This window comes from Lygodium microphyllum, chromosome 21 (genome assembly GCF_053477565.2).
Source record: "Lygodium microphyllum isolate KBCC chromosome 21, Lygodium_microphyllum_v1.1.10, whole genome shotgun sequence".
NCBI lineage: Eukaryota > Viridiplantae > Streptophyta > Polypodiopsida > Schizaeales > Lygodiaceae > Lygodium > Lygodium microphyllum.
In genome coordinates this window covers 40,897,495-40,922,456 of record NC_141155.1, presented here as the reverse complement: position 1 = coordinate 40,922,456, position 24,962 = coordinate 40,897,495, and the positions used below count along the sequence as shown (strand labels likewise).

The 24,962-nt window shown below is 41.4% G+C and overlaps 1 protein-coding gene across 1 annotated transcript; it reads right to left on the bottom strand.

The window, feature by feature from the left end:
- Nucleotides 1–1,617: 1,617 nt before the first annotated feature.
- Nucleotides 1,618–20,465, bottom strand: LOC148017919 (uncharacterized). Its single transcript, XM_087662275.1, has 6 exons — nt 18,999–20,465; nt 18,381–18,817; nt 2,920–3,081; nt 2,768–2,843; nt 2,385–2,543; nt 1,618–2,277 (listed from the first exon to the last, which is right to left on the bottom strand). Exons 1-6 carry the CDS (start codon nt 20,115–20,117, stop codon nt 2,206–2,208), a joined length of 2,025 nt encoding a protein of 674 aa, XP_087518401.1. The 5' UTR covers nt 20,118–20,465; the 3' UTR covers nt 1,618–2,205.
- Between the last annotated feature and the right edge of the window lie 4,497 nt (nt 20,466–24,962).

Sequence of the window (24,962 nt, the reverse complement as noted above, 5' to 3'; positions counted from 1 at the left end):
GAACATTGAGCATCAGAAAGAGAACAGCATATGAGACTACATCTCCAAAGTAAGAAGCCTCTTTTAATGTATACCACTTGCTAAAAGGCATATTGCCAAGGCTGTGACCAAAGCATTCATCAAGGGACTCTGTGATGGAAATACTTATGAAACCATGGCAAGAAACTCATGCCCAAATAGCTCTAGCATCAACAATGTACTCAATGAAGCAATCCATATTGATGACCTACACCTTATGGTTGATGTGAAAAAACGGAAGCAAGAGCTCTTAGTAATGGTAGAGACCCTAAAACTATCCCAACCTTACCCTATAAAAATACACAATGAATTTATCATAGTGGAGAACCCCTCTCTTTGGAGTGCTTGAGGCAAGCACACACATGCACTAGTTGTGGACACTTTGAGTCTATTCTAGAGAAGAAGAAGAAGAAGAAGAAGAAGAAAGCCTCGGGTTTTCAACTTCCTATTATGTGTGCATTCTCTGTGTCTTGTGTGTCTTACAAGAGCCCTCTCTCTCTCTCTCTCTCTCTCTTCAATCCAATGTCTTGACCAAGAATCCTTGTTAGAAATCACAGTTTGATCGGCATAACCTTCTCTCATCTTAGAATTCCCAAGAGGATCCAAAGATGTTCTTGTGCAAGAATTTGGCCATGCACATAGTATGGCCATGCAATATCACAATGATTTCTTTCAAATGATAGGTCATTATCTCTTGGAGGTGAATGCACTATTCATAAGCCCAAAAGGTAACAGAAAACAAGATATGTGGTAGATTTCAACTTTATAAGTAGCAATTAATTATATAAAAATGAAAACAATGTTGGAGGTCACTCTTGGTAAGGAATGCAACCTATCCAACAGGTCGTCTACTTTGAGTAGGATTGTTGCTTAATATATTGTAATCTCTTTTTGCCAACTACTATGTTTGGTGTGCCGCAAAAGTAAACCCCAACTGCCCCAATCTTCATTTGGCTTCGGACATCCAAACACAAACATAAAGCAACTCCCACATATGCATGCATACATGCACACAAGCACACGCACAAACATGCGCATGTACACATATACACGCATAAAGATTTACCTAGGAGTAGCCCCCTTTGAAGCAACTTCCCCACGCTCACCAAGGCTACTACCATGGCAAGATCTTGCTCGAGTATCATGGGGTATGTGGATCTGCATTGCTCATGGTATCTGGGTATGGTTGTAATGGTTCTAGGGAAGGATCCACACTCTTGAAGACAAAAAAAAAGTACAAGAAATCCATATGTATTGGCAATGTGCTCTCCTATACAATGCTCTTTAAACAATTTTGCAAGAGAGAAAGTGTAGCGTTGATATAAATGCCCCTAGGCACTTTCTTGGCATTTAGGAGTCGGGCCTTGAAGTGGCACGTAAACGTTTCACCTAGGGTTTACTATGCAAGTACTCACTAACTCTCCTTCATAATCCCCACACTGTGAAGGAAAAATAAAGCATAAAATTCTCCATTAAATCAAGTTTGGTAGATTATGACAAGGAGATGGAAGTTCAAAATAAATGCTTAAATAGGTTCCTCCATCAAAGGCAACTTCCAAGAGTCTTTGAGAAAATTCAACAATTGTCATAAATGTCTAATCATGCAAATGTGATCTTCAATAAGGCTAGGAAAATCTAAGAGATCGTCATACAATAATGGATCCTTAGAAGGAGATTATGACCCTGAAGGGTATTCTTAAAAGAAACCAGAAACCAACAAGAGAAAATGTGTTGGTTTGTGGTTTCTAGATCCTTAAGGTGACAATGGATCCTTACAAGATGATATTGTTGATACCTCTTCTTTGCCCTTGCTCGTAAGGCATTCCTCTTAAAATTTTATTTGAGGGCTACATTATGGATTTCTCTCGTACCAACACCAGTACACGAGTTCTAAATGGTGATTTCCCTAAACAAGTATATTTATCATTTCGCCCTTCTAGACCCATGTTTACTATGCAATAATCAAGATGGGCATCTGGCCCGTCAATGAATGTGGGAGTGCAAAATTGCCAGTTCTCGAAAGAATTTGTCAGTGCGTTGAAAATGACTACAAAACGATGAAAACCCATCAAACAAGCAAAACTTTCCTACGCTTCCAAGTTCTGAGTTCAAGAGAGACTCTGATGCGAGCCTCGCACTGCCCATGCACGAGGACATGCGCTGCCATTGCCTCCTCACCAGCCATCGTCAAATATAAATCTTCAAAGATCTCGAGTTGCTGCGGTTGCTTTGATACCCTCTGATGAAGCTCCGTGTCACCTGACGACAGAAGCCCACCAGGCCTCCATAAGTTTTCATACGTTGATACAGAAACACTTCTTTGCGCCAAGGTTTCGAACATGTAGAATAGAATATGCTGTGTGTACCTGGGTACAGCCAAAGAGCTTCAAGCTGGAAAGCCTCGGACAGCAGTCGGCTAGAGTGCTTAGACCTTTATCAGATAGCTGTCTGCACCAAGATGCATCTAGTTGCTCCAGGAATCCATTGCTATGTCTTGCCAAGGCCAATAGAACTTCGTCGGTAACCTGCAAACACATCTGTTAGGCGCTGGACAGAAATTGGAACCATACACAATGGTGCACACATTCTCAATGTCTCTCTTGCACTCGGTATACTCCGTAAGCTTCAAGCTGGAAAAGTATTGGAAACCATAGAATTCCGCACCAGAACATGTACTGCCTTGTAATGTGAACTTTGAAGTGTGGTGGGGTGGTGCACTGGTTGTGGGAGACCCTTGTTCTGACCTTACCTCTGTCAAACCATTCAAGGAAAGCCTCCGTAATCTATGACCTGAAGCAGCTATAAATGAAGCAACTGCTTCACCACTGCAAACAGAATGATCCAAATTTAGAACTACGAGTGAAAACCAGTGGTAATATGGCGTGGGAAAGGATTCCAAACCTGAACCGACAGCGCATCAAGAGCAGAACTTCGAGTGTCTGGCAACCATTCCTTACGGAAGCAAGGCCGACATCAGTGAGTGAAATATTATCCTTCAAACTCAATACCTCCAGACTAGGGCAACAGGTACCAATAGCAACCATTGCTTTATCGGACAGGGAGCTGCCATAACACAATAGAGAAATCAGGACTCTTGAATGCAAAAGCATCGCCTGCAAGCTCGCTTACAGATACAGGATGAGAATGACACTTGATTCTCATTCAACAATGTCAAATATGGTGCTAATGAGATATGGTCATATGCTCTACGTGCGCCGAAAGTCAAACATTGCATTGTTCCTATCAATCAAAAAGGAAACTGAATTTTTGCCATACTTAAATCTTGACAGGGCTTGATCACTGGTAAGGACACAGATAGCCATGGAACACACAAAAACTCAAATAAAATGGTTTAGGCACTCACAGACTTGCCTAAGAAAGCAAAACAAGCAATAGACAAGTATTGTACTAACTGAAGTCAGAAGTATATATATTAGGGTGCCTTTACATCATAAGCAAACACTAACCACAATTGAAGGTGACCCAAAAACGTGCAGGCATTGGCCAACCACGCCATCCTTGAAATTTCTTGGAAACGGATCTAAAGATGAGAGGACCTCATATTTCCAAACATGGCAAGGATACGGGTTTTGACAACAGGGCCAGAGGCTGTTTGTGTGATTGTGATGCAAACTGTGAAGGATGGTTCCTCTTTCCTATGACAACCAGGCTAGAGGCTATTTGAGATTGTGATGCATACTGTGAAGGATTGTTCCTCTTTCCTCCTATTACTCCACAATGGGGAGTTATGAATCCTCTTGATGTCGTATTAACATACTCGAACCGTTGCGATGTCATTGTAGGAACATCTTGACTGAGAAAGGGGGAAAATATGAATGCAACCTTTTTGCATTGTGGTAGAATAACGGCTATGATGGGAGACTTCTTGTCCATATGGGTTTGAAAGCAAGGCCAGGGGCTGCATAATGTGAAGGCTCCTTTCCCTTCACTCCTACCATTGCAAACTGAGAGTCCACAAGGAGTAAGGGATCCTCTTAATTCTGTATTTGCACACACTAACCATTGCGACGTTACTGTAGGAACATCTTGACTAAGAAATGGGAAAAGCATCAATCCAATCTTCACTTATAATAGTAGAACAACACCTCTGATGGCAAACTTCTTGTTGGTATCTTAGTTTTAAACTGATGACTTTCCAAGGTGAAAGAATGCGATTCTACATGCATTGTCCAGGAGCTCTCCAGTGCACGAGGCTGTTTCAAAAAACAAAACCGACATACAAATGACAAAAAAAGGACTGATATATCAGTCAGGATTAAGGTACTTGCATGTGTAAATTAGACATGATAATCATGACATGCACACATTAGGTACAGATGTTAGCACAGAGCAATGGGATCACATGACAAGGAGGGAAAATTGTCTATCTTCCAACTCTAATGGTATGATGAGACAGACTTCTGGATCCCCAGTCAGACAAACTACCACAATCTGTCCAAACTGGACAAGGTTCTCAAGACCAATTTTCCACACCGCAAGTGCAGACAAGTATGGAAATATGATTGGACTCCAAGTCAAGCCTTAGGGCTGAATCATCTGTATGAATTGGAGTACAATTTGGATCTTGGGGCTGAATCATTTTGGCTGAACTGGAGCACTATTCAGATCTTAGGGCTGAATCATTGTGGTTTTGCAGTAGTGCAATTTGGTCTTTGAAGTGATGCTTTCAAGTGTCTTTGTAAACTTGTCAAATTTGTATTCCAAACATATGAGAATATCTTAATTTTACCTGTTTTGAAGTATTCATTCCCAAAATGAGGCCTTCCTGTTCCTACTTTGTTCCCGATTCTTGTGCCATTCCCATTCCACATTTGGATGTCATTCTTGTGTGAAACCTCACCTCTTTTCCTGACTCCTCAAAGAAATGTGCATGCACCTTGTCAACTATGCTCATGCACCCATAAAGGCATGCCTTGCATGTCCATCTATGGCCTACGGGCAGGGTGTTCGGTATTGACTTCATCCCACCGTGACTAATTTATAGGTATGCTTTGCCTAGCCCACTTGCTTGTGTAGCAAATGCCATTGATGGTTGATGAAAATCAGAGAGCTTGGCTACAAACCTTTTTGCTTTGTCCTCAGAGAAATAGAGAGAGAGAGAGAGAGAGAGAGAGAGAGTAATCCCAACCTGCCTTAAGAGATGTCCCACAATCTATGTTTTGAACCATGGAGGACTCAACTTGAATTTTATATAAACTCTTCCACTAATCATTCTACCCCATAAAAGTGATAAAACAGTTTGTGGAAAGACTTCTTTTCTTTAGACACTCCACATCTTCGATTTTTTGTTTGTTTTTGGAGGTGTCACATATACACTCATTTTAGAAAGAAAGAACGATCTATAATATCTCTAGAAGGCCAGAACGGCCTATGAGACGATAACTAATAAAACTCGTTCATCATCTCTCATCAAAGAAGAAAACAGAATTATATCTAGGTCTACATGATAAATTGAAATGGAAAATGAAAAATATGGAAAACTGAAAAGAGTATAGAGTATCTTCCTCTCAATGTACAAAATCCACCAAGGCTTTGCAAACTACCTCCGACTAAGTCATCGTGGTAATCTTTGTTTGTAACAAGCAATCATGATGCAAATGTGTTGCATAAGAGCATACCTAAGTTGCCGAGCAAGTACCCTATGGCATCTTGATATACATAACGTTGTAGCTCTGTCTACTATGATGCCACTTGATGATGTCCCTCCATGGCGCTTGTCAATAGGAGATGTAGTGTGTAAGGGTGGCAGTGGCCGGGGGGTCAACTATATTGAAAAAGCCTGTAACTACTCTCTAGAGGGGTGGATGTGGATGGGGTTGCCTCGGATCCCGTGACAATGCTACTCTCTGCCGTTGGAGCTCCAATAAGAAAAGGCCCGGACATCTCTGGTCCTCATAGTCCATCACCTGCCTCAATGATCCAAAGCCCTCGTTGAGAGAGAGAGAGAGGATATCTCTAGCCAATGTGCAGCTGACATAATCTTCCACGTGGCAGAAGAGAGAGAGCAGATATTTTATATGCCTGACATGTGAAGGCACAAGAGGACAGCTCACATGCACATTAGGGCTTTGCCCATCTTTTAAAGCTATTGGCAATGTTAGATTTGACATCAGAATTACAATTTGAGAGGTCATTCTAGGTAAAATGCATCCTCACGGGTGTTGGATCAATACTCAACTACACATACACATAGTGTGAACAATGTACAACAAGAAAGGAAGTGTTGGAATTGTTGGCTGAGGTGTGAAGTAATTGCACGATTAATTGATAAAGAATTAAATATAATTTAAGAATTAATCAATGCACAATAACCCAATCATAAAATGAGAGGCAATGAGTTAGAATGAGTACAAGGCTCAAGGCAATTGTCACGGGGACGTGAAATTTTGAGATGCTTTAATTTTGCTAGTAACATTTGATTAAGTTATTAATCAAATGTGCAAGGTTATTTAGCACATGTGATGCACATGGCTGTTATTTCATGCAAATGGGCCAAGGACCCGAAGGATGCAGTGGGTCTTAAAGGCAAAAGTTGTGTTAAGTTATGCCAACTGGGTTTTGGTGGTCAGTTTGGTGCCAGGTTGGACCCTAGGACAATTGTTTGGCCACTAAGTGTCTGTGGTGACACTAGGGACTAGCGTTAATTAATTAATTAATGCTAATCTAAGGCTCAACAGAGGTTGGGAACCACTCCAAGTTGCAAATGGCCTAGCCAATTTCACTACAGATAGGCATGTTCAATTTTGGGCAGGGTCAAAAGGGCTGAAATTGCTGTTGGAGGGTGGTGAAAGCTGAAGTACAGCCATTCGAAGCTTGGTAGAGGGAGAGGAGGTGATCAGATTTGGCTCTGACAGGCGACGACGGACTGATTGCCCGCCGCAACAGGACAGAGGGCAGCAAGATTTCTCTTCCGCCTCAAGAGAGGCGGCAGTAGAAGAGAAGTGCTCACCAACCGAGCTTGTGGCCAGCCGAGCTAGCATTTAACCCCCCTTTCGAAGCTATTGGTGCCATCAGATTTGTCATCAGAGCTACGAATCAAAAGATACATTTCAGCTGATTTTCTCTCTTTCTACAGCATTCTCTCATCTCCTCCAATCTATGCTCAAGCATTCTCAGCAATTCTCAACCATTAGTAGCAAAGTACAGCCAAATTTGGTGGACAACAGAGAGTTTACTGCTGTAAACCCTAAATTACAGCAATAATTAGGGTTTAGCAGCCACCTTGGGACTCGTGCCATCAGTCAAAGGCATTGTACACTGAAATGAGCGCCGAAAATTCGTGGAATTGTGAGGATTTCAGATGCCAGCCCATCTATTGTGAATTTGGGGCAGCATTTGACCAGTTGGGGTTCCATTAGAGCGAGTCCTAGGTGAAAATCAAGGGGCAATTCGCCTGAATGCTTTGCTGATTATTGGAACAGCAAAGGGCTTTTGAATCAGCCAAGGAGATTGTGAAATCTCGGCTTGTAATTTATCCATCAACAATTGAAATTAAAGAAATACCGAAAGGGACGCCAGTTTTGGGGCCAACAGGGTGTCCACTGTCCAAGTTTATAAAGGTAAAGTGAGCATTTCAATTTATGTTCATTTGCTCATTGCTGTAATTAAGTGCTTAATCAGGTTAAACCACCCTATCCGAGAAGGAAGGCTGGTTTCAGCAATCACAATGAATAATGCCACACTCATGTGCTAGTAACATATAAAGTGTCTTTTTATAATAAAACCTAATCCTAAATGGGTTAACTGTCATAGGAAAACCCAACCGAGTGTCACTTAGTGTCTAGGATACTAGGGGAAACAACTACATTTAATGATAGTTTAAATGCCTAGGCTGGATGATGGACTAAAGAGCATCAATGTGGATCCCAAGTGATGGCCTACAAGCTCCCCTCCATGGAATGGTAATATCTAAGAACACTGCGCATAAACCTACAAGTAACTTGCAAAGTCAAATACACTCCACTGTAGTTGTCAACGCTACTCTAAACCTCAGAACTAGAAGTAACAATTGTATTTCTCTTCTTACTAAACCAATAAATAAGATATATACCTAAGAAGAAGCATATGTCACTATGAGAGAGAAAGAATTCTCAACATCCAACCCAATCACTATTATCCAAATATCCATGCAAAGAGAGTGAAGAATCAACCTACTAGAAAAGGTCAATATCCTTGGTGCCTTTAAGATATTGAAAGACATGCTTCACTACCTACCAAAGAAGTATTGAAGGGCTATGCATAAACATGCTCAACTATGAGGCAGTAAACTGAACATCGGGCCTCCTGTGCATAAATAGTCTAAGGGAGTAGACACGGGATTGAAACCCTCAAAATGATAGGACTAAAGAAGTTGTCTAATATACTTGGACTGTGTCATGATAATGCCCCTAAATGTTGATAAATTGGATACCCAAGTAGTAATAGAGTAGACCAAGAGCTATCGTGGCAAATCTCTACTATAAATCAGCCTTGAATGTTGCAATTTGACCACCATTGGTCCTAGTGAATAGCATGTCATCAACATAAAGTAGGAGAATAATAAAATTAGATCCCTAATGTCGAATGCAAAGAGTAGACTCCCTAGGGCTATTCTAGAAGCCAAGACACAATAGATGAGAATGTTTTCAGGCATACCAAGCCCATCGAGCTCAATTTAAACCATACAAAGCCTTCTTGAGAGAACGAACTTTGTGCTCGAAGTCTTTAATCTTAAATCATGGAGGCTTTGAAACATATATCTCTCTAGTGAGATGCTCATGGCAAAATGTTGTCTTGATGTCCAAATGATGTACATTCCAATAGAAGTGAGCAAGAAGGGCAATAATACTCTTGATGGTAGGAGCAAAGATCTCCTCAAAGCTAATTCCTTGCTACTGGGCATAGCCCTTAGCAACTAGGTGGGCTTTGTACCTATTAATAAAACCATTTGACTTTCTTTTAATTTTATAAACCCATTTGGTACATGTTGCACACTTTGGAGGTCAAGTCACATAGCTCCCAAGTATCATTCTAATGGATGGAATCAATTTCTATGTTCATGGCTTTCACCGAATGATTATTTCAAAAAGCGTGGCTATAGCATGAGGGTTCTTTGTTGTATGTTGTAGCCACCAATACACATGTAAGAAGATTACCTTGTTTTGGGCAAGCAGCGACTCGTGTGCAAGTAGCCAAAGAAAGAGGCTTCTCGCTGCCCCGAAGAGTGTTGAGGATCCAAGGGGAAACTCTTTTAGGATGTTGAATTTCATTCCTAGTGTGTTCCAAATGATCATCAATAGCAGGCGGCTCATGGGACAAGGTATCAAGCTGTAATGAAGTAAATAAGGCCAATGGCAGGCTAAAAGCCTTTGTAATAAGATTAGAGGTCTAGGGCTTAGGGTTTGCTATAAATAAGACCCTAGCCAAAGTTAGGAGTCTTTTGTCATTATGAACTTGAAAGTCATGTAAGTTTTCTTCGTAGTCACATTAGTTCATGTCTTTCACTTACATGGAGGTGAGTTTCCATGGCACCAACTTGTTTTCACCACAGCGAAAATGACTTCAAAATCTTCAAATGGATTCATTAATTTCTCTTTGATGTAAGCAACTTCATGTGTTCCTGTAAGTAGAATAGACATTTTTCCAATGTAGTATAAATGAGTAACAATAATCATGTTACTTTCCATGAGTGGCATCCATATAAAAAACTTCATGCTTGGCATTCTCGTGTTAAAGAATCAGCTTCAAATGACAGAGAATAACCAGCAATGAGTTGATCTTTGTATGTGTCAAAAGACACAAGCAATGGCAGTGTGGTATCAAAAGATACTAGTTTGAACTTTGATGTTTGTTGCTTGAGTTTGACTTGATGATCTTCAAAAAAACTTCCAAGCCTTCAAGATCTTCCAAACCCAATCTTCCCTTCCTTGATTTTATGCTGGTACCTTCAAACCTGAGTGACAGAGCCTTCAATGTAGTGGAATCCGTGAGTAGATGAAGTAAAAAAGGAGCTTCAGTGAAAGTGAGCTATGGCAGATTAGGGTTTTCAAAACAAGTGATTGGTATTTTGTTTATTGCTGCTCAGAGAGGTAGTAATTTGAGAAACCCTCTAAGAGAGAGAGAGTTCAGATATATAGCTTCAAAAGCCCTATGATAATGATCAAACATTATTGCGTGTACGGACTGAACAAACTGTACGATTGGAACCAAGCACAGATCTATCAACGACGTCGAATTTTCAAAATGTTGGGCTTATTCTGCATTGATCACGTTGATTTCTATGCCACCTGAAGCGCCTCAAGTAGAAGAACAACTTTGTAGAAGACAGCGTGAAGAGTTATGCCCTCTATTGCAAGATCTATCTCCTCAAAGTTGCCAGGGTCTCTCTCGCTATGGCAGACACACGGGGCAACAACTATGTAGAATCACAATGCTGAGCTTGAAATGGCCTAATGTTGAGCTCTGACGTGATAAACAAGAGCTCCAGGAGCAAGGCTACAGTTCTCCAGAAGAAAGCTTGTCAAGATCTTGTCTGTTTGAAGAGATATAAGAGCTTGAAGCAAGATAGGTGCAAGGTGGCTATGGCTACCACAAGGTCAAATGGAGAAGGAGAAGGAGATGAGCTCCTAGACTTAACCTGAGCTGGACTAAGCTCAAGCTGAGCTAGATGAGAGTAGAATGGAGCTGGAGAAGCAGTGCCATGCCCGACTGGGCTCTGATACCATGTTAAAATACACAGGATCTAGAGCATAGCTATGGCGGCTTGTAAGCATAGACTAAACTCATGATGACATTGACTGAAGACCACAACTGTTACACAAGTGAATTAGGTTCCAAGATGGAAGCTTGGACTCATAAACACAATCTTGTGTAGGACTGACAAGTACAAGATTGACACTAACTAATAAAGAAAATCATCATCATGTATTCATTCCACATGAAAAGTGATAGTCAAGTACAATGCTTTATAGTTGTTGAATGGGTACAATTTTCCATTTCTGTGCACATGGGATTCCTGCAGCCTGCATGTCTTCATCCCAAACTACCTCATACAAAGAGGCTACATTAGGTGTGATTGCTAATATCTCAACAGTAAAGGCCTAGCTTCTTGTAATAAGGGCATTCATTTGCTCTTCTTGGCTTGCGTGCCTCCTTGTTTTTTAATTACCCTATGAAGTACCTGAAGTCCCAGAGCTTTACAGAGCATTCTTTACTTGGCTGCTTTTGCCTTCTATCTTGCCATAAAAGCTCGCTCAAAGGCTATGACATCCACACCACTATTTCTTCTTGTTTACTCCTCCTCTAGAAGCAAACTGACTAACTGAAGAAAAGTAATCCGTTGTGGAGCAATCCTGATGGTGAGATTTAGGGTTGTATGAAAAGCCAAGTACGAAGGAGATAATGAGTTCAATGTAGTAGATATCAGCTATGCATCTAAGTAGTACTCATTGACATTCATAAGTTTCTCACAGAAGTCTTGAATTTTGTTCAAGTGATCTTGCATAGAATCACCCTCATCCATCTTCAATGTCTCAAGCTCTTTCTTTAAGAAAGAGATGCAAGTCTCATTCTTACCAGCAAACATCTACTCCAAAGTTAATCAAGCTTCTCATGAAGAAGCTACAGACTGAATGTGAGGGATGATGGATGTTGAACTACCAAAGCAATCAGCGACAAAGCCTATGCATCTCGTATATCCCATGCTTTTTGAGCTGCTGATCTTTGGGAAATGGCTGAAGTGGAGCAGGCTAAACAGGCTGAGGTGCCTGTTGTCCACATCCTCCTGGAAAAGGAGTAGCAGGAGCCACAACTATGGGCCTAACTTCTTCTCCGCTGACAAAGTTCCAAAGATTTTTCGCAACCAGCACATTCTTCATCATGAAGGACCAAAGTGAGTTGTTGTTACCATCTAATCTATCCTCCTTGGATTTGCCATGATAATCAATGCCAAAAGAAACAAAAGAGCAATATCCAAGCTGGACCAACCTAGAAATCTCCAAAATTTCCAAAAATTACAGCAAATAGCTTGCTACAATTAGTACACTAAGATACACTCTGTCAAAATTGTCTGTAATGCATGCAGTCCAAGGTGCATTCAATGCTCAATAACACTGTATGAGCAAAAGCCCAACACTGTATGAGCAAAAGCCCCAAAATTATCAAAAACAGTCTAATTCAAACTGAGATTGTAATACCTTTGCCAATGTCTTCACAAAGCCCAAAAGCCCCAAAATTTCACAAAATCTCTGCGTTAAATGTGTCCCAAACACTTGCAAATGCAGAGATATGCTGCCCAAGCACAAAGCTTTCCTATGAATAAGATTTGAAATAAAAATTTGATTAAAAAATGTCTTTTCACCCTAAACTTGACAGTCGGGAGCTGTCCCAGTTGTTGGTGGCACATGTTCAAGCTATTGCATCGTCAGTGGGCACAAATGGCAGCTTCCAAGTTGTAGGGGGAGTAGTGGGCATGGCAGACAGGACGGGGTGTTGGCGCTAGAGCAGTGCAACGCCACAAGGGCATTGGAAAACAAGTGAGGGGGCGCAGGTGGCTAGAGCAGCGCAGCAAACTGGTGAGGGCGCAGGACAGTCAGGTGGGCTCCCAAGCGGACAGGCAGCGCAGGGCAGCGCTACGCAGAACAACCGCACATACGGGCAGGCTGGCAGGCGGCCTCCTTGGCTGACCGGTGGCGCAAGCAGTCTAGGGGGGCGCACGCAGTCCAGGCGGGCGGAGTGGGCAAGACTGTTGGCGATCGTTGGGAGGCTCTAGGAAGAGCACCACAAGGCGGCACTCTGCAGGTGTTGAGAGTAGAGCAGGTCGAGCTGCAAACCTCAGGAGCTCATGGGCACTCTTAAAGGCTGAATTGAGCAGAGCTGAATTGAGTTGAACTCAGCTCTGATACTAAATGTGAGAGGCTGAGAGGATCGAAGCTCAATTGAGAGTGCAGTAGACAGTGTGGGGAGTGAAGCACAACACCCAATGCAATAGACTGAAAGAGTGTAAGCTGAAAGTACAAAGTACAACCCTTAAAACCTTAGGGTTGTAGGGGGTGTTCACACCCAAACATGATAAGTGTCCATAAGTGTGTAACATAGGCACATACAAAAGAAGAGAATAAGTCTGGGGGAAAAAACCTCTTGTACCAAGAGTAAAAAGTGCCCCAATGTCCTACTGATCCACCGACACTCCTCTATGAGCATAAGCGTGAATGAAACCCAACAATACACTCCTCTGCGGCAAGTGTACCCGGGTACCAGACGCATCACCGCATACTCCCTTGCGATAGAGTAAGTGTGGGCATCGTACATGTCACCACACGCGCTACGCCATTTCTTGAAAGAGTGCACCATGGCGTCATTGTATTTTAAACCCACCTCGCAATTACACTAGTTGAGACCAATTTTGGAGGGAAGAGCAACCTCATTGCTCACCAAACTCTTTCGCGCGGCAAGAGAGTTCCCTTGTGCAATTGGCATTAGGGCATGAGACCTGGGCTACACAACACCACCTGCTTCCTCACTCGCCTCAAAAGTGACCCGATGGAGTCCTAGTCATCATTCAACCTCGTCACTTGTCTCCCGAAGGAGTATCTCAAGTGGTGGCTCTTTAGTTTGGGCTTGTTAGGCCCGTAAGATGGGTGGCCTCAACAAGGCAAGCCACCATGACTCCGAGAATGTAGCATTGTTTATGTTGGGTGCTAGCATTACTCTGCCTTAGTTTGTTCAAAGGTTGGTTTTTAGCTTGTTGATATACTACCTTCAGTTCTAATAGTGATTATGATGCATGCGTGTGGATTGTAATTGGTTTCAGTGGATGGAATTTTAAGCATACACAAGACATCTATATGGTAGTTTGACTACAAGTCACATGCATTTCTAGTGGTAACTCATGCATTTTTATCATTCCTATGCAATCAAGGGCGATTGCAAGGTTTTAACATGAAGGTCTATCAAGGGGTCATGATTTTTAACTTAATGCTCTTGGGATACTTAAGTTGTACACAAGTATTGTATACATGTGTCAATTGAATGTAAGTTACATGACAAATAATCCTAGCTTTGGCAATGGTGAACAATGGCAAAAGTTGTGGTGGACAAGTGAAAGAGAAATACCTAGATCAGATCTTGGTCAAGGACATTGAATAGCTCCTTGGATATATTTTGCTTGAAGTTCTCTCTCCAAGGTATTATCAATCAAATTTTCTTTTCTCCAAAAAGAAAGCCATCTGGAAATGACTTTTGGTGTCATGGGGATTAGAAAATAAATGATTTAATGTCTTCGATAAGGTTTTTGAAAGGTTTCAACGCTCTTAGGTTCAAAGAGGTTAGGAATTTAAAATTAAGGCTAGGAAGCGTGTGAACCTATTGACGGATGCCTTGGATGCTAGAGGGTCTGTTAAGCTCTAAAAAGGTCCATTATACATTAAAACCTTAAATTTAAACACCCAAAAACTCGAATCCACAAACTTTTGTTTCCCATTCACAAATCCACAAACTTTTCCCGATTCCTCATCTATGAATTGATGGGCTATATAATCCATTGCCATTTGGATTAATCTGCTGTTAATCTATTGTACCGCCCACTTCTCACTGCTTTCCACACCCCATTTGGCAGATATCTCAGTTTAGGTGTACTCCCCAATGTTCCATAAATTAGGCAACTTATCCACTATGTTTTGTTAGTTGAGCTTGTTGATTGTGCCCAGCCACCACCCTTCCCCAAGTTTCCAACAGCTATCGTCTACTATGCATGCTATATTTTTAGCTCCTGCAGTGGTCACCATCCTTTTGCAGCCTGCATTTTGCTTCTAGCACTCCTCTGAAGCTACTGATCACTGTGTTTTAATGGCCAGGCAGGCCGCCACCTTGCTACTATGTCATCTCCTACTCTTGTCATGATCAACTGACATTATCATCCAACCAACCAGACTTGCATTTCAGCAATTTGGGCTAACACTCTTCTGCCCCCTATTCATCAACATTATCAGAATCTATCTGTTGTGTTTTGGGACCCATTCAAGCCTCAAGATATGACAAACTCTTAGAGCTATCATCAATATATCCGACTTCTCTTCTAACTCACCTCATTCTGGTCAACCTCAGACATGGGAGTTTGAGGCTCATTGTATTCATAATCAGCTTAAGTCTATTCGTTCATTCATTCTCCACTCCTAAGTTCTCTTCATCTTGAGTTCTATTGTGTTCATTGCATTCTCGTCATGCACTTTTATTTCTCATTCTTTGTTTGAGCATGTCTTTACACCAGCGTCCAATCTTCGTCAAGCAAATGTTATCATCACCTCAAGCACCTGGGTCTACTACCACTTACCCTGATCAATTATCATCATCTGTGTTTACTGCCTGGCAAGCCACCCAATTTTTCACCAACAGAAGAGAGTATTTTTTTCTCTCAAGAGAGATTTCGGCTAAGGATTATATTTTGTTTGTGTAATACTAGTGTAAAATGCTAGCTAAATTTGTATGGATGTGTCTTGAGTAAGCATGTGTATGAAAGACCGACAAAAAACCGAAACTTTTTTATTTTTGAGAAAAAATATGATTCACACACTATTTTAATATTAATGCATGCCTTCATTTTAGTATCTCAATTCCCGCTCTCTAGAGCCCAAAAGGGTCCAAGAGGGGAGAGAGTTGTACTCTACCCTCTTTTCACCCAAAAGGTCCCTGGCCAAAGAGATGATGGTAGCGAACACATGGTGTCACTATGGACTTTGAAGAGCTTCATTAAAGAAATGCTTAAACATAGATAGAGAACTCAAAGCGTATGACAAATACAGAAAGTAGATAACTCAAAATGTGAATGAATCAATCAATCAAATTGTATGCTGAACATGGTACAATGGGCCTCAAACCTTCGTGTCAAGGATCAGGAATGAGGTGAGTTGAAGGAGGAGTCAAAGACAGTAATAATAGCTCTAAGAACAGGTCGTTGTCTCCGCATCTTGAAACACAACAACAACGATTCAAAGGTGTGTGAAGAAGGAAGTATCAGTGTAGGCACTTGATTTTGGAATGAGACAGTAGTATTGCATCAATTAATGGTAGATATATACACGACAGAACATTATAATCTCTAATAGCCTGCATCATAATGATACACCCACTGATGTATACTCACCTGCACATCCACACATATTTTCCATGTCCACATCCATACACATCATTACCACCACATGATAAGATAGACATTTGGTGAATATAAAATGATATGTATGTATGACGTCTCATCCCCTCCATTCCGTTCCCCTAATTTTTCCTATTCCCATCTCCATCCCATATGACTGTATAATCTTCCATTATCCATGATATCCATCATCATTACAACACAACCAACAGCCATCACCCACTCTTCTACTATACCAATACCCATTTGAGGAGCTGTCACCAAACCTAAGGTGTTTCCCTACTTCCAAAAAGTGAAACCCTATTGTCTACCCTCCCACCTACTTGCTAGATGTTGCCACCCTTTCTTGAAGGACATTCCCAGCTGCCATAAAGCCTACCTACATCATCACCAGCTACCCCTAGTTAACAACAAGCTAACATCGTAATCATGGACCTCTCCTATTATTTGTGAGACCACGTTTTCGGCCAGCATACCTGTGTTTTGCTGCTGCGGTCTTCATCAACATCCCATATCCTGAAGAATGTGTTTCACACTCTCCATCACTACCCGTATCATCTTTAGCCATGATGGACTACTACTGCTGCATTTTGGGGTCCATCTCAAGGGCAGCACACTCTTAAAGCTATATTCAGTGCCTCTGACACCACCCTTACTTGGTCTCTATCCCAATCCTTGACACACGAAGGTTTGAGACCCTTTTGTATCATCTAGACCTCTACACAATCTTGTATCCATTAAGCATTCATCAAATTGTGTTCATCAAGTTGTTGTATTGTTTGCAGTTCTTTGTGTATACCTTAGCATTTCTCCTTATCAAATTCATGTAAAATGTAATCGTGAAGTATATTTTGTGTTGGAATAAAGGCTCATTGTTATAGCGTAGTTTGTGGCAAAAAGGCACGACCTAGATGTTTGTCACAAATACTTCATTTGGCTAGCGATGTCAAAGAGCTAAAGGTATCTTTCAAGAGCACTCAGAAATGCTGAATCAAGCAATTGAGCCTCTATTCTTGCACTTTCCCTGCAAGGGACTAAGAAATGTATACATGAGGCTCTCAATTCCAAAAGCCCAATATGCAAGAGCCACACTTTGGTGGATGCAAAACACACACGAATATAAACTCGAGATGAAAAGCTGGAGTAATGCCTAGATTATGCCATTAATGTCCTACAAGCATAGATATGCATGACCATGATCAATGATAAAGCCACTGCCCACCCCTTTTTATCAATGTACTTACCCGAGTAGGACCAAAAACATCGTGCTCCGATACCATGTTAAATATATGGCAGAATCAAAATGAAAAATGAGAGGCAGAAAGAGTGAGTAGCAACATCAACAGAAGTTATATATAATAGTATGGCAAACTCATAATGGAAAGTAAAATGAAGAAAGAGTAAGTAGCAACATCAGCGCAAAATGTATATAATAGTTAGTAGACAAGACAACAAGCACAAAAAATGAAAGCACGATAATGGAGGAGCAACTTACTAAGTAAGGGATACACAAGAGCTATCCAATGCTAGTAATAAGTATGGAATACACAAACATTCACCCCAAGCCAGCTACCAAGATCTCCCCACAAGAAGAGAAAGAAAGCATATTACATGTGTGCGTGCCAAGGAGGGCTGCCTTTGTATAGACTTTAGATAAAGAAATGCAGATGCAATATGCCAAATTAACCATAAATCACAAAATCCTACTCCGAATTATTCACAACAGCATCTCTTGCACCAAGCACGACAAAGCATGTTACTGAAGAAGCATTGGTATACTCTCACCGATGCTCATGATTCACATGTGTATGCATTCTTCAGAGTGCACCAATACATGTGTGCATCATGCATGCCTATCTTATTGCCCTCTTTCATCTAGGAAATATTATTTAATGCCAATGACTGCTCAATGTATACCTCTAGAAAAGTTGAAATTTCATGAAAGATTCCCTTTCATGCTTCCAACTGCCTATTCTTTAGTAAAACAAGCTTTTGTTTCTTTTTTTCCCCCTCTTTTCTATGTTACCCTTGGCCCTTAGGTAACGAGCTCAACAAACTGAAGATTCCTTGGAAACGATGAGGGACACATGCATTCAAACATGCATCTTGCCACAGCATTTCAACCCCTCAACATTCACACAAACAATCAAGGTGCTGAAGATAGAAGAGCACTATAAACACCAATAGTATCAGTCTATGAGGCAAGTGAATTACTTACCCACAGTTTGCCAATATCAGCTCCTTCAGGTTTGGGCCTAAATGGATGCTTACTTGTTCCACGACTTCATCTGTAACACACGTTATCCCAGCAAGAGAGAGTTTGTGCAGCCTCTTTAATGATATTAAAGAGGAGATGAGCAATGTAGCATCCAGAATGTTACAATCATCCAGAACAAGACTTTCCAAGGTATTTCCAACAAGACAAGATATAAACTCCACTGCAGCATCAGTGAGGCCCATGCATTGGCTCAAATCAAGGCGTTTGAGTTCAGGATACACCAACAACAGATCTGCCAGACAGTCATCAGCAAGCTTCCATGCTCCTGAAAGTGTGAGAGATGTGAGAAGATGCTTTTGGGAGCGCCGACAGCTGGCATTAAGTACAGATAAAGATTGTTTGCTCACAGATACTCCACAAAAGCGCAAGTGCAAAACCTGAAAATTTTCATGGAGCTAAATGAGCCTTCCAAGCAACACAAATTGTAAAAGAGTTAAATTTGAGAACCAGACAAGTAAAAACAGTGGTAGGAAGATGCAAATGCTCAGCCAAGCTTGGTTATTCACTGAGAAGTTGTCCAATGGTTGCTTAAAATAGAGAAGGTTGTTAATGACCCACCCTCAAATCGCAAGGGTCGAAGTTGCAAAAAAATTCTGCCAATTCTGCCTCTGTAATGAGACTACAATCAGGGATCTCAATGAGGGCAGGTTTGCTCCCTGCAAAAGCTAGAGAAAGCATTTTCGATGTCATTCTCCCTTTATCACAAAGGGCTTTGCAGATGCGTGCCTTAGGGATATCAGGTACACTTGCAAGAGACACAATAGCATTTACATTGTCCGCAATGAGATCCGCACAAAGGTCCCCTAGGGAGGGACATAAAGGCCTCTTAATAGAGACGGCACTACCCGCGATGCCGATCAGTGAGTTCACATCTATGTAGATGGGAGCCTTCCCTGTTGTTTGGCTTGCTGCAGAGCCCGCGGGAGATATTATGGCACCAGCTCCTGGCTGCCAGTGAGGAGGCTGAGCCAGCTGAGGGCCTTGATCAACAGCTGCTGGATCACTACTCTTGGCACGGGCTGCTAGTCGATGAGCATTTTTCTTAGCGGACTGCTGAAAATAATATCTTCGCCATCTGTGGCACCGGGCATTTTGCCTCACTGCGCTTTCCCAATCCAAATGTTGGGAATTCCTATCACCACCGCCAATCCCTTCAGCAATATTGCGACCCACGTGATCTGTATTTTCTGATGGTGCCAGTCGTCCTGTAGCCTCCACCTCTGCTTGGCGCACTCCGTGCAGGCATGCGTGATGATCACTCACAACAACATTCTGCAATGGAGCTGTTTCTATTTGCTGAACCTCCTCTAATGGCATTGATCCATGTTCCAGAAAAGGCCCCCTTGTGTTTTGCTGCGTTTGTACTCCCTGCATGCGCATCCCATGGGGGGAAGCAAGTGGATCAATATTATTCATCGCGTTCTTCTGCAGGACTAACCTGTATTCCGGCCTGTCAACCTCCCGATTCTGAAAAAAATCAAGTGTTGATAGCTGGAGAGGGGGTGAGTGGTCCTCGAGTTCGGCCTTTAGGAATGCCTGTTCCTCCGTTTCGCTTTTCACTTCCTTTCTTCGCTTAAAATCTTCATCGCCCTGTGTCGATGGCAATGGCAGGGCTCTCTTCCCCTTGTTGTTTGTCGATGTTGCAGGGTCATCGTGGTGGCTTGCACGATACTCCATGGTAGGTGAGTAAGCAAAAAGACTCTGCTGATCCGCTCAAGAACGTTCTGTTGTGGGATTGCTGCGTTAGTATTCTTCTTCTTCTCCTCCTCCTCTTCTTCTTGCTCTGCTTCTTCTTCGCGTGGATCGTCCCTGTGGTGGCTGCCATGGCATTTTGCTCGGGGCTTAAATCCATCGAGATTGAGTGTTACAATCAGTCGGCCACAGTGCGTGTGTCCGACAGTGGAGAGAGAGAGAGATAGTGAGAGGCGCTCTCTCTCGAGGCTTGACCCACATGGTTTTTTTAAAAGAAGGACCTGGTGCATGCATGCATGATGCGGTGATGAGAGGGTGCGACGTATGATGTCGTCGTCAAAGCTTTAAGGTGTTTAGGCGGCGTGTTAGAAGGCATGCATGTTTAGGCTGCTACCTTCTGACAAATGTTCGGCAGCCCATGCCCATAAACAAGATGCATAATGCTGACTGTTTTCTTATTTTACGCTTCCATTAAACTCTCTGCGAGACACTCGCACTCTAAATTGTCTCTTCTCTTTACCAACTACAAATTCCATCTCTTTCACACGTGCAAGTGTAAGCCAACTTCGATGCGCTTTCGTGTTATGTGTTGCTACAGATCATCTAGCATTCCCATTCCACACAGAGACCCTCCATGATGAACAACTTCTAGAAAGAGCATTGGATCGTGGTATATGAGGTAACTTGGCCTATTTTTGACTTTAGGATGAACAAAAATAAATAAATTTTAAAAAGAAAGAAAGCAACACCAAGTGTTTGAGAAAACCTTATCCCTTGCTTTCTATTACATAAATTGCTTTCTTACTCCTTCTTCTAGGCCCCCCTCAAGCATCCTTCCCTCTTCACCTCTCTTTGCCCATCCTCATTGATACCACCCATCTTTTTCTCACCATTGACACCCACCTCGCCACACCTTAATAGCCTCTCTCCATGTGACTCCTCCATCACCACAAATACACCTTCTCATCCTCATTTGCCTCTCCTCCTCACTTTCCCCTCTTCTCTCTTTCCACCCTCCAACTTCTTACCATGATCTACATGGCGCTCCCTACACCTCCATAGCTTACTCCACCTACCCCCCCACAATCTTTGGAGACTCTTCCTCTTTCTTTCCTTCACAATCAACTGCACACACTTATCCCCTTATTGTTATACAGAAAACATTGTTTTCCCCATCTCTACCTAATTGTCATGTCTATTAAAACAACCAACTAGATAGAGTTGGGTGAAAGAAGAGGAAGAGAAGGGGACAAGAGAGCTTGCACATGTAGATTGGGGAAAAAGGGAAGAGGAGATGAAAATGAAGAGAGAAAAAGTTTTTGTGAGGGAGCTAAAAGTGCATTAAAAAGAAGACAAGTGAGAGAGTGCAAGACCTAAAAGAGGATTGCAACAAATACCATCTACAACAAAGCGAGGCAAGAAGAAAGAAGGAGTTCAAAAGCTCAAATGGCATCCACTAACAACAAGAATCTAACATCGTCAAGTATGAGAGGTACCCTCTATCCTTCTCTCTAGCTCTTAAATGTTTGGTTGGATAAGTTAAATGAATTAAATATTCACACACTCTAACTCAAGGACATGCACAAGAGCATCAAAACTTAAAACATGGACACGCAAAACTATTTTGAAAATGTGAATCTAATTTTGTGAATATATGCTCCCTAATCAAAAACGCACATTGAGAAGATGTCATGACCAAAAACGGGGCCGACACTGGCTCTGAGGCTCTAACGGGGCTCCTACACACACCGAACAAACCACATGGCCTCACAGCCAGGAGTGTCTAGATGCTACAAAAACTGATTTATCTATATAGTACATTTGTAAACATGAGTTTCAAACTATAGTCCAACATTTTGCCCATTCCAACTCCAAGCACAAGGAGCTTCCCATACATAGGTGACGACTTCACCTCAATTTACACATATAAAAGGTAAAACCCCCCCCCCCCCCCCCCCCCCCAAAAGTTGAATTCTATGGCCCCTACGGCTCTCCTACACCTTAGGGATTGGCCTTGGGATGCAGTCTTTCACACATAACGAACAATGAAACATAGTCCACTCTTTTGATATCGCACGATCCAAGAGATAGATTTATTTTCTCCCCCAATTGTTCCCCAGATAACCAATCGAGCCTACAGCGAGGGAAACCTCTTTCGCTCAAAATCGTAGGTCAATCTTTCGAAAGACATGTATTATGCCTCCAAGAGTTGAACATTGATATCATGTTTAATGCATATGCAGTGTGGAATGTCCTAGCATAATCAAACAATTTTTAAATAAAAACCAACCATGTATTATGTAAAGACATTCTTTTTATGTTTTTCCCTAATGTACTATTGCAATAAAGAGGCATAACGAGGCTAACCCGTGCTTTCATTCATGTTTTTCCCTAATGTAGTGTTGCAATAAAGAGGCAGAATGAGGCTAACCCGTGCTTTCATTCATATATGTATTCAATGAAACCTATATGTTGCATCTCAATGCACAATCATATATTATTCTTTATACAAAAACTTAGCATTTAAGTCATTGTTTGACATTTATTCATTATGAAAAGGGTTATTTATATTAAGTGTCATTTTTTCATAGAAACACTCCCTAAACTGACACTTTAGCACACAAATGGGTGTAGACTGAGACTAACCTCATGCCCTACATCCCACCATACATCAAGATGTATTCTACGATTTTTTCTCATTTTTTAGAAGTTAAAAACTATTTTTTCGTGATTTTTTACTATTTGTCTCTAATTATCCTTAATTATTTCTATTATAAATACCCATTACTATGTATTTTTTTATCACACAGCCTCAAAGATCAATCATGGCAATTAGTATACAAAATTTCATCCATTTATAACATTTCTTGCTATCGTTTCTCTCATTTATTATAAAAACGGCTTATTTTGAGTGTTTCTTAAGTTTTGAATAATTAGCAACTCATTAAGATGATGCCACTTTTTGAATTTTATTTATGACAACCCTTAAGTACATCATATTCTATTCACATATCAATTCTTATACCACATGAACATCGATTGCATCATTAAACAACAAAAAGAACCAAATTTCTATTCAAAATGAGGCTTACCGCGATCTTGCATGTTTCAGGTTTTTATATTTGAATGCACAACTCGCAAATGAGTCCAAATTTGGTTCTAAATGATGCTGGTCATTGCCATACAGCATGAGCATCATCATATCTTTATTCGGTTCAAGGTCGGGTAGTCATATCTCATCCCGATCTTCTCTTTATAATTGCCGCATGAATGCTCTATAGAAGGAGAGAGAGGGAGGAGAGAGAAATACTAGATTTGTAGCTCTTCAACTAGGGCAACATTGTGGGGGCGAAGAGTGGAAATTGTAAGTGAAAAAAAGTTGGAGAATCATCATGTGGATTGTTTTTTGGCTCTCCATGGCCTCTCTTTCCCTCTCTCTTTGATCGTTGCGCCCCTTCCCTTTGTTTTTTTTTCACCTCCCATTTAAAAAAACCCCCTCACCCATCACATGTTTTTTTTTTTGGGTGGGGGGTGGGGGGGACTCCCAAGAGTCATGCCCCCTCCTTCCCAAAAAGCCCTTTTACACATCCTTTTTTCCCCCTCCACTTGGGCACCCATCTTTCACATAACTAGCGCCCTATTTAAAGTCTGAAAATTTCTACCTACTCGTCTGCAACTCCCATGCTACTTGGCACTTGTCTTCATCAAACCTATTTCTCAAAAAAATTATTAAAATCTACAACTCTTAGGAGGTTTGTTTTCAAAAGTGCTTTTGAAATCTATCTTTTACCGCTATTTAAAATGGCTTTATCTACATTTGCCGCTTATAGTGGGATCACATTTTTCCTTCAAAATGACAAAATTTAGCACATTTTTAATATATTCCTAGCTCAAAATCTTGCTCTCATTGGTGACCGCAGGATAGGGTGACTTAGCCTATCAAATCCACAAATTAATCTCCACACACATAAATCATAAGGTGCTTGAAATAAAATACACAATATAACACAACACAACTCTCAACCTATTCCCTGAAAAAATCAAGGTCTGAACTCCACAAGGAATACACCAAGCACAATCAGACAAAGAAGTCAAAAGTTAGTTGCTAACTAACTACTCCAACACAGATCGGCCAAAAGAACTATCAAAGAAGTCATCTAAAGTGGTGGTCTAACCTGCCTACGTGACTTAAAACAATTAGATCAGGAACTCCTACAAGGTGAGTACTCCTATAACCTATCTCATTTGTATAATTTTTTCTTTTGGCTCAATCTCTATTCTTCATTATTTTGTATTCAGATGTGTAAAAAGGAGGGACCTTGAGCACATTGTGACTTGATGCTCTCCATTATTTAATACATTAGGGGGGAGCATGCTAGACATCATCTTGATGCTCTTTAGGAGCTACATTGTGAGGAGGCCTAAGAGACTTGGTAAGGAAGGGTTGGATTTGCAAGTAGCCTTTGATGTTTATACATATGTTTAGGGGTGTTGTTGATAAAAAGGGGTGATGACACTTGGTGAATTGGTTGTCGTTCATATCTTCAAGGGCCACCATACAAAAGGAAGGTAGAAGCATGGTCCTCATCATGAGATGAGCCATCGTACAGCTATTGATTCTTGCATTGAGATTAAAAAAGAGTAGCTGTAGTGTGGCCTCCTCAGCCATGTGGGCTTTTGCTTGAGCAAAATCATGAGTACCCTGAGATATTTGCATGTAGTGATGAATGCGAGGTTGAGGCAGGATGGAAACTAACTCATTGAGGAAGTGTGTGATGGATGGGTGGATTTCTTGTTCAGTGAAGATTAAGCACTCCTTTGGACTCCCTA

Bases quoted from the DNA above. Each gene is read 5' to 3' on its own strand.
- LOC148017919 (XM_087662275.1), bottom strand. From the start codon at position 20,117: ATGGAGTATCGTGCAAGCCACCACGATGACCCTGCAACATCGACAAAC. The intron at 3,082-18,380 runs GTAAGTAATTCA...GTGTTATGGCAG, and splicing joins CTGATATTGGCAAACTGTGG to CTCCCTGTCCGATAAAGCAA. The intron at 2,278-2,384 runs GTACACACAGCA...TTCTGTCGTCAG, and splicing joins AGCTCTTTGGCTGTACCCAG to GTGACACGGAGCTTCATCAG.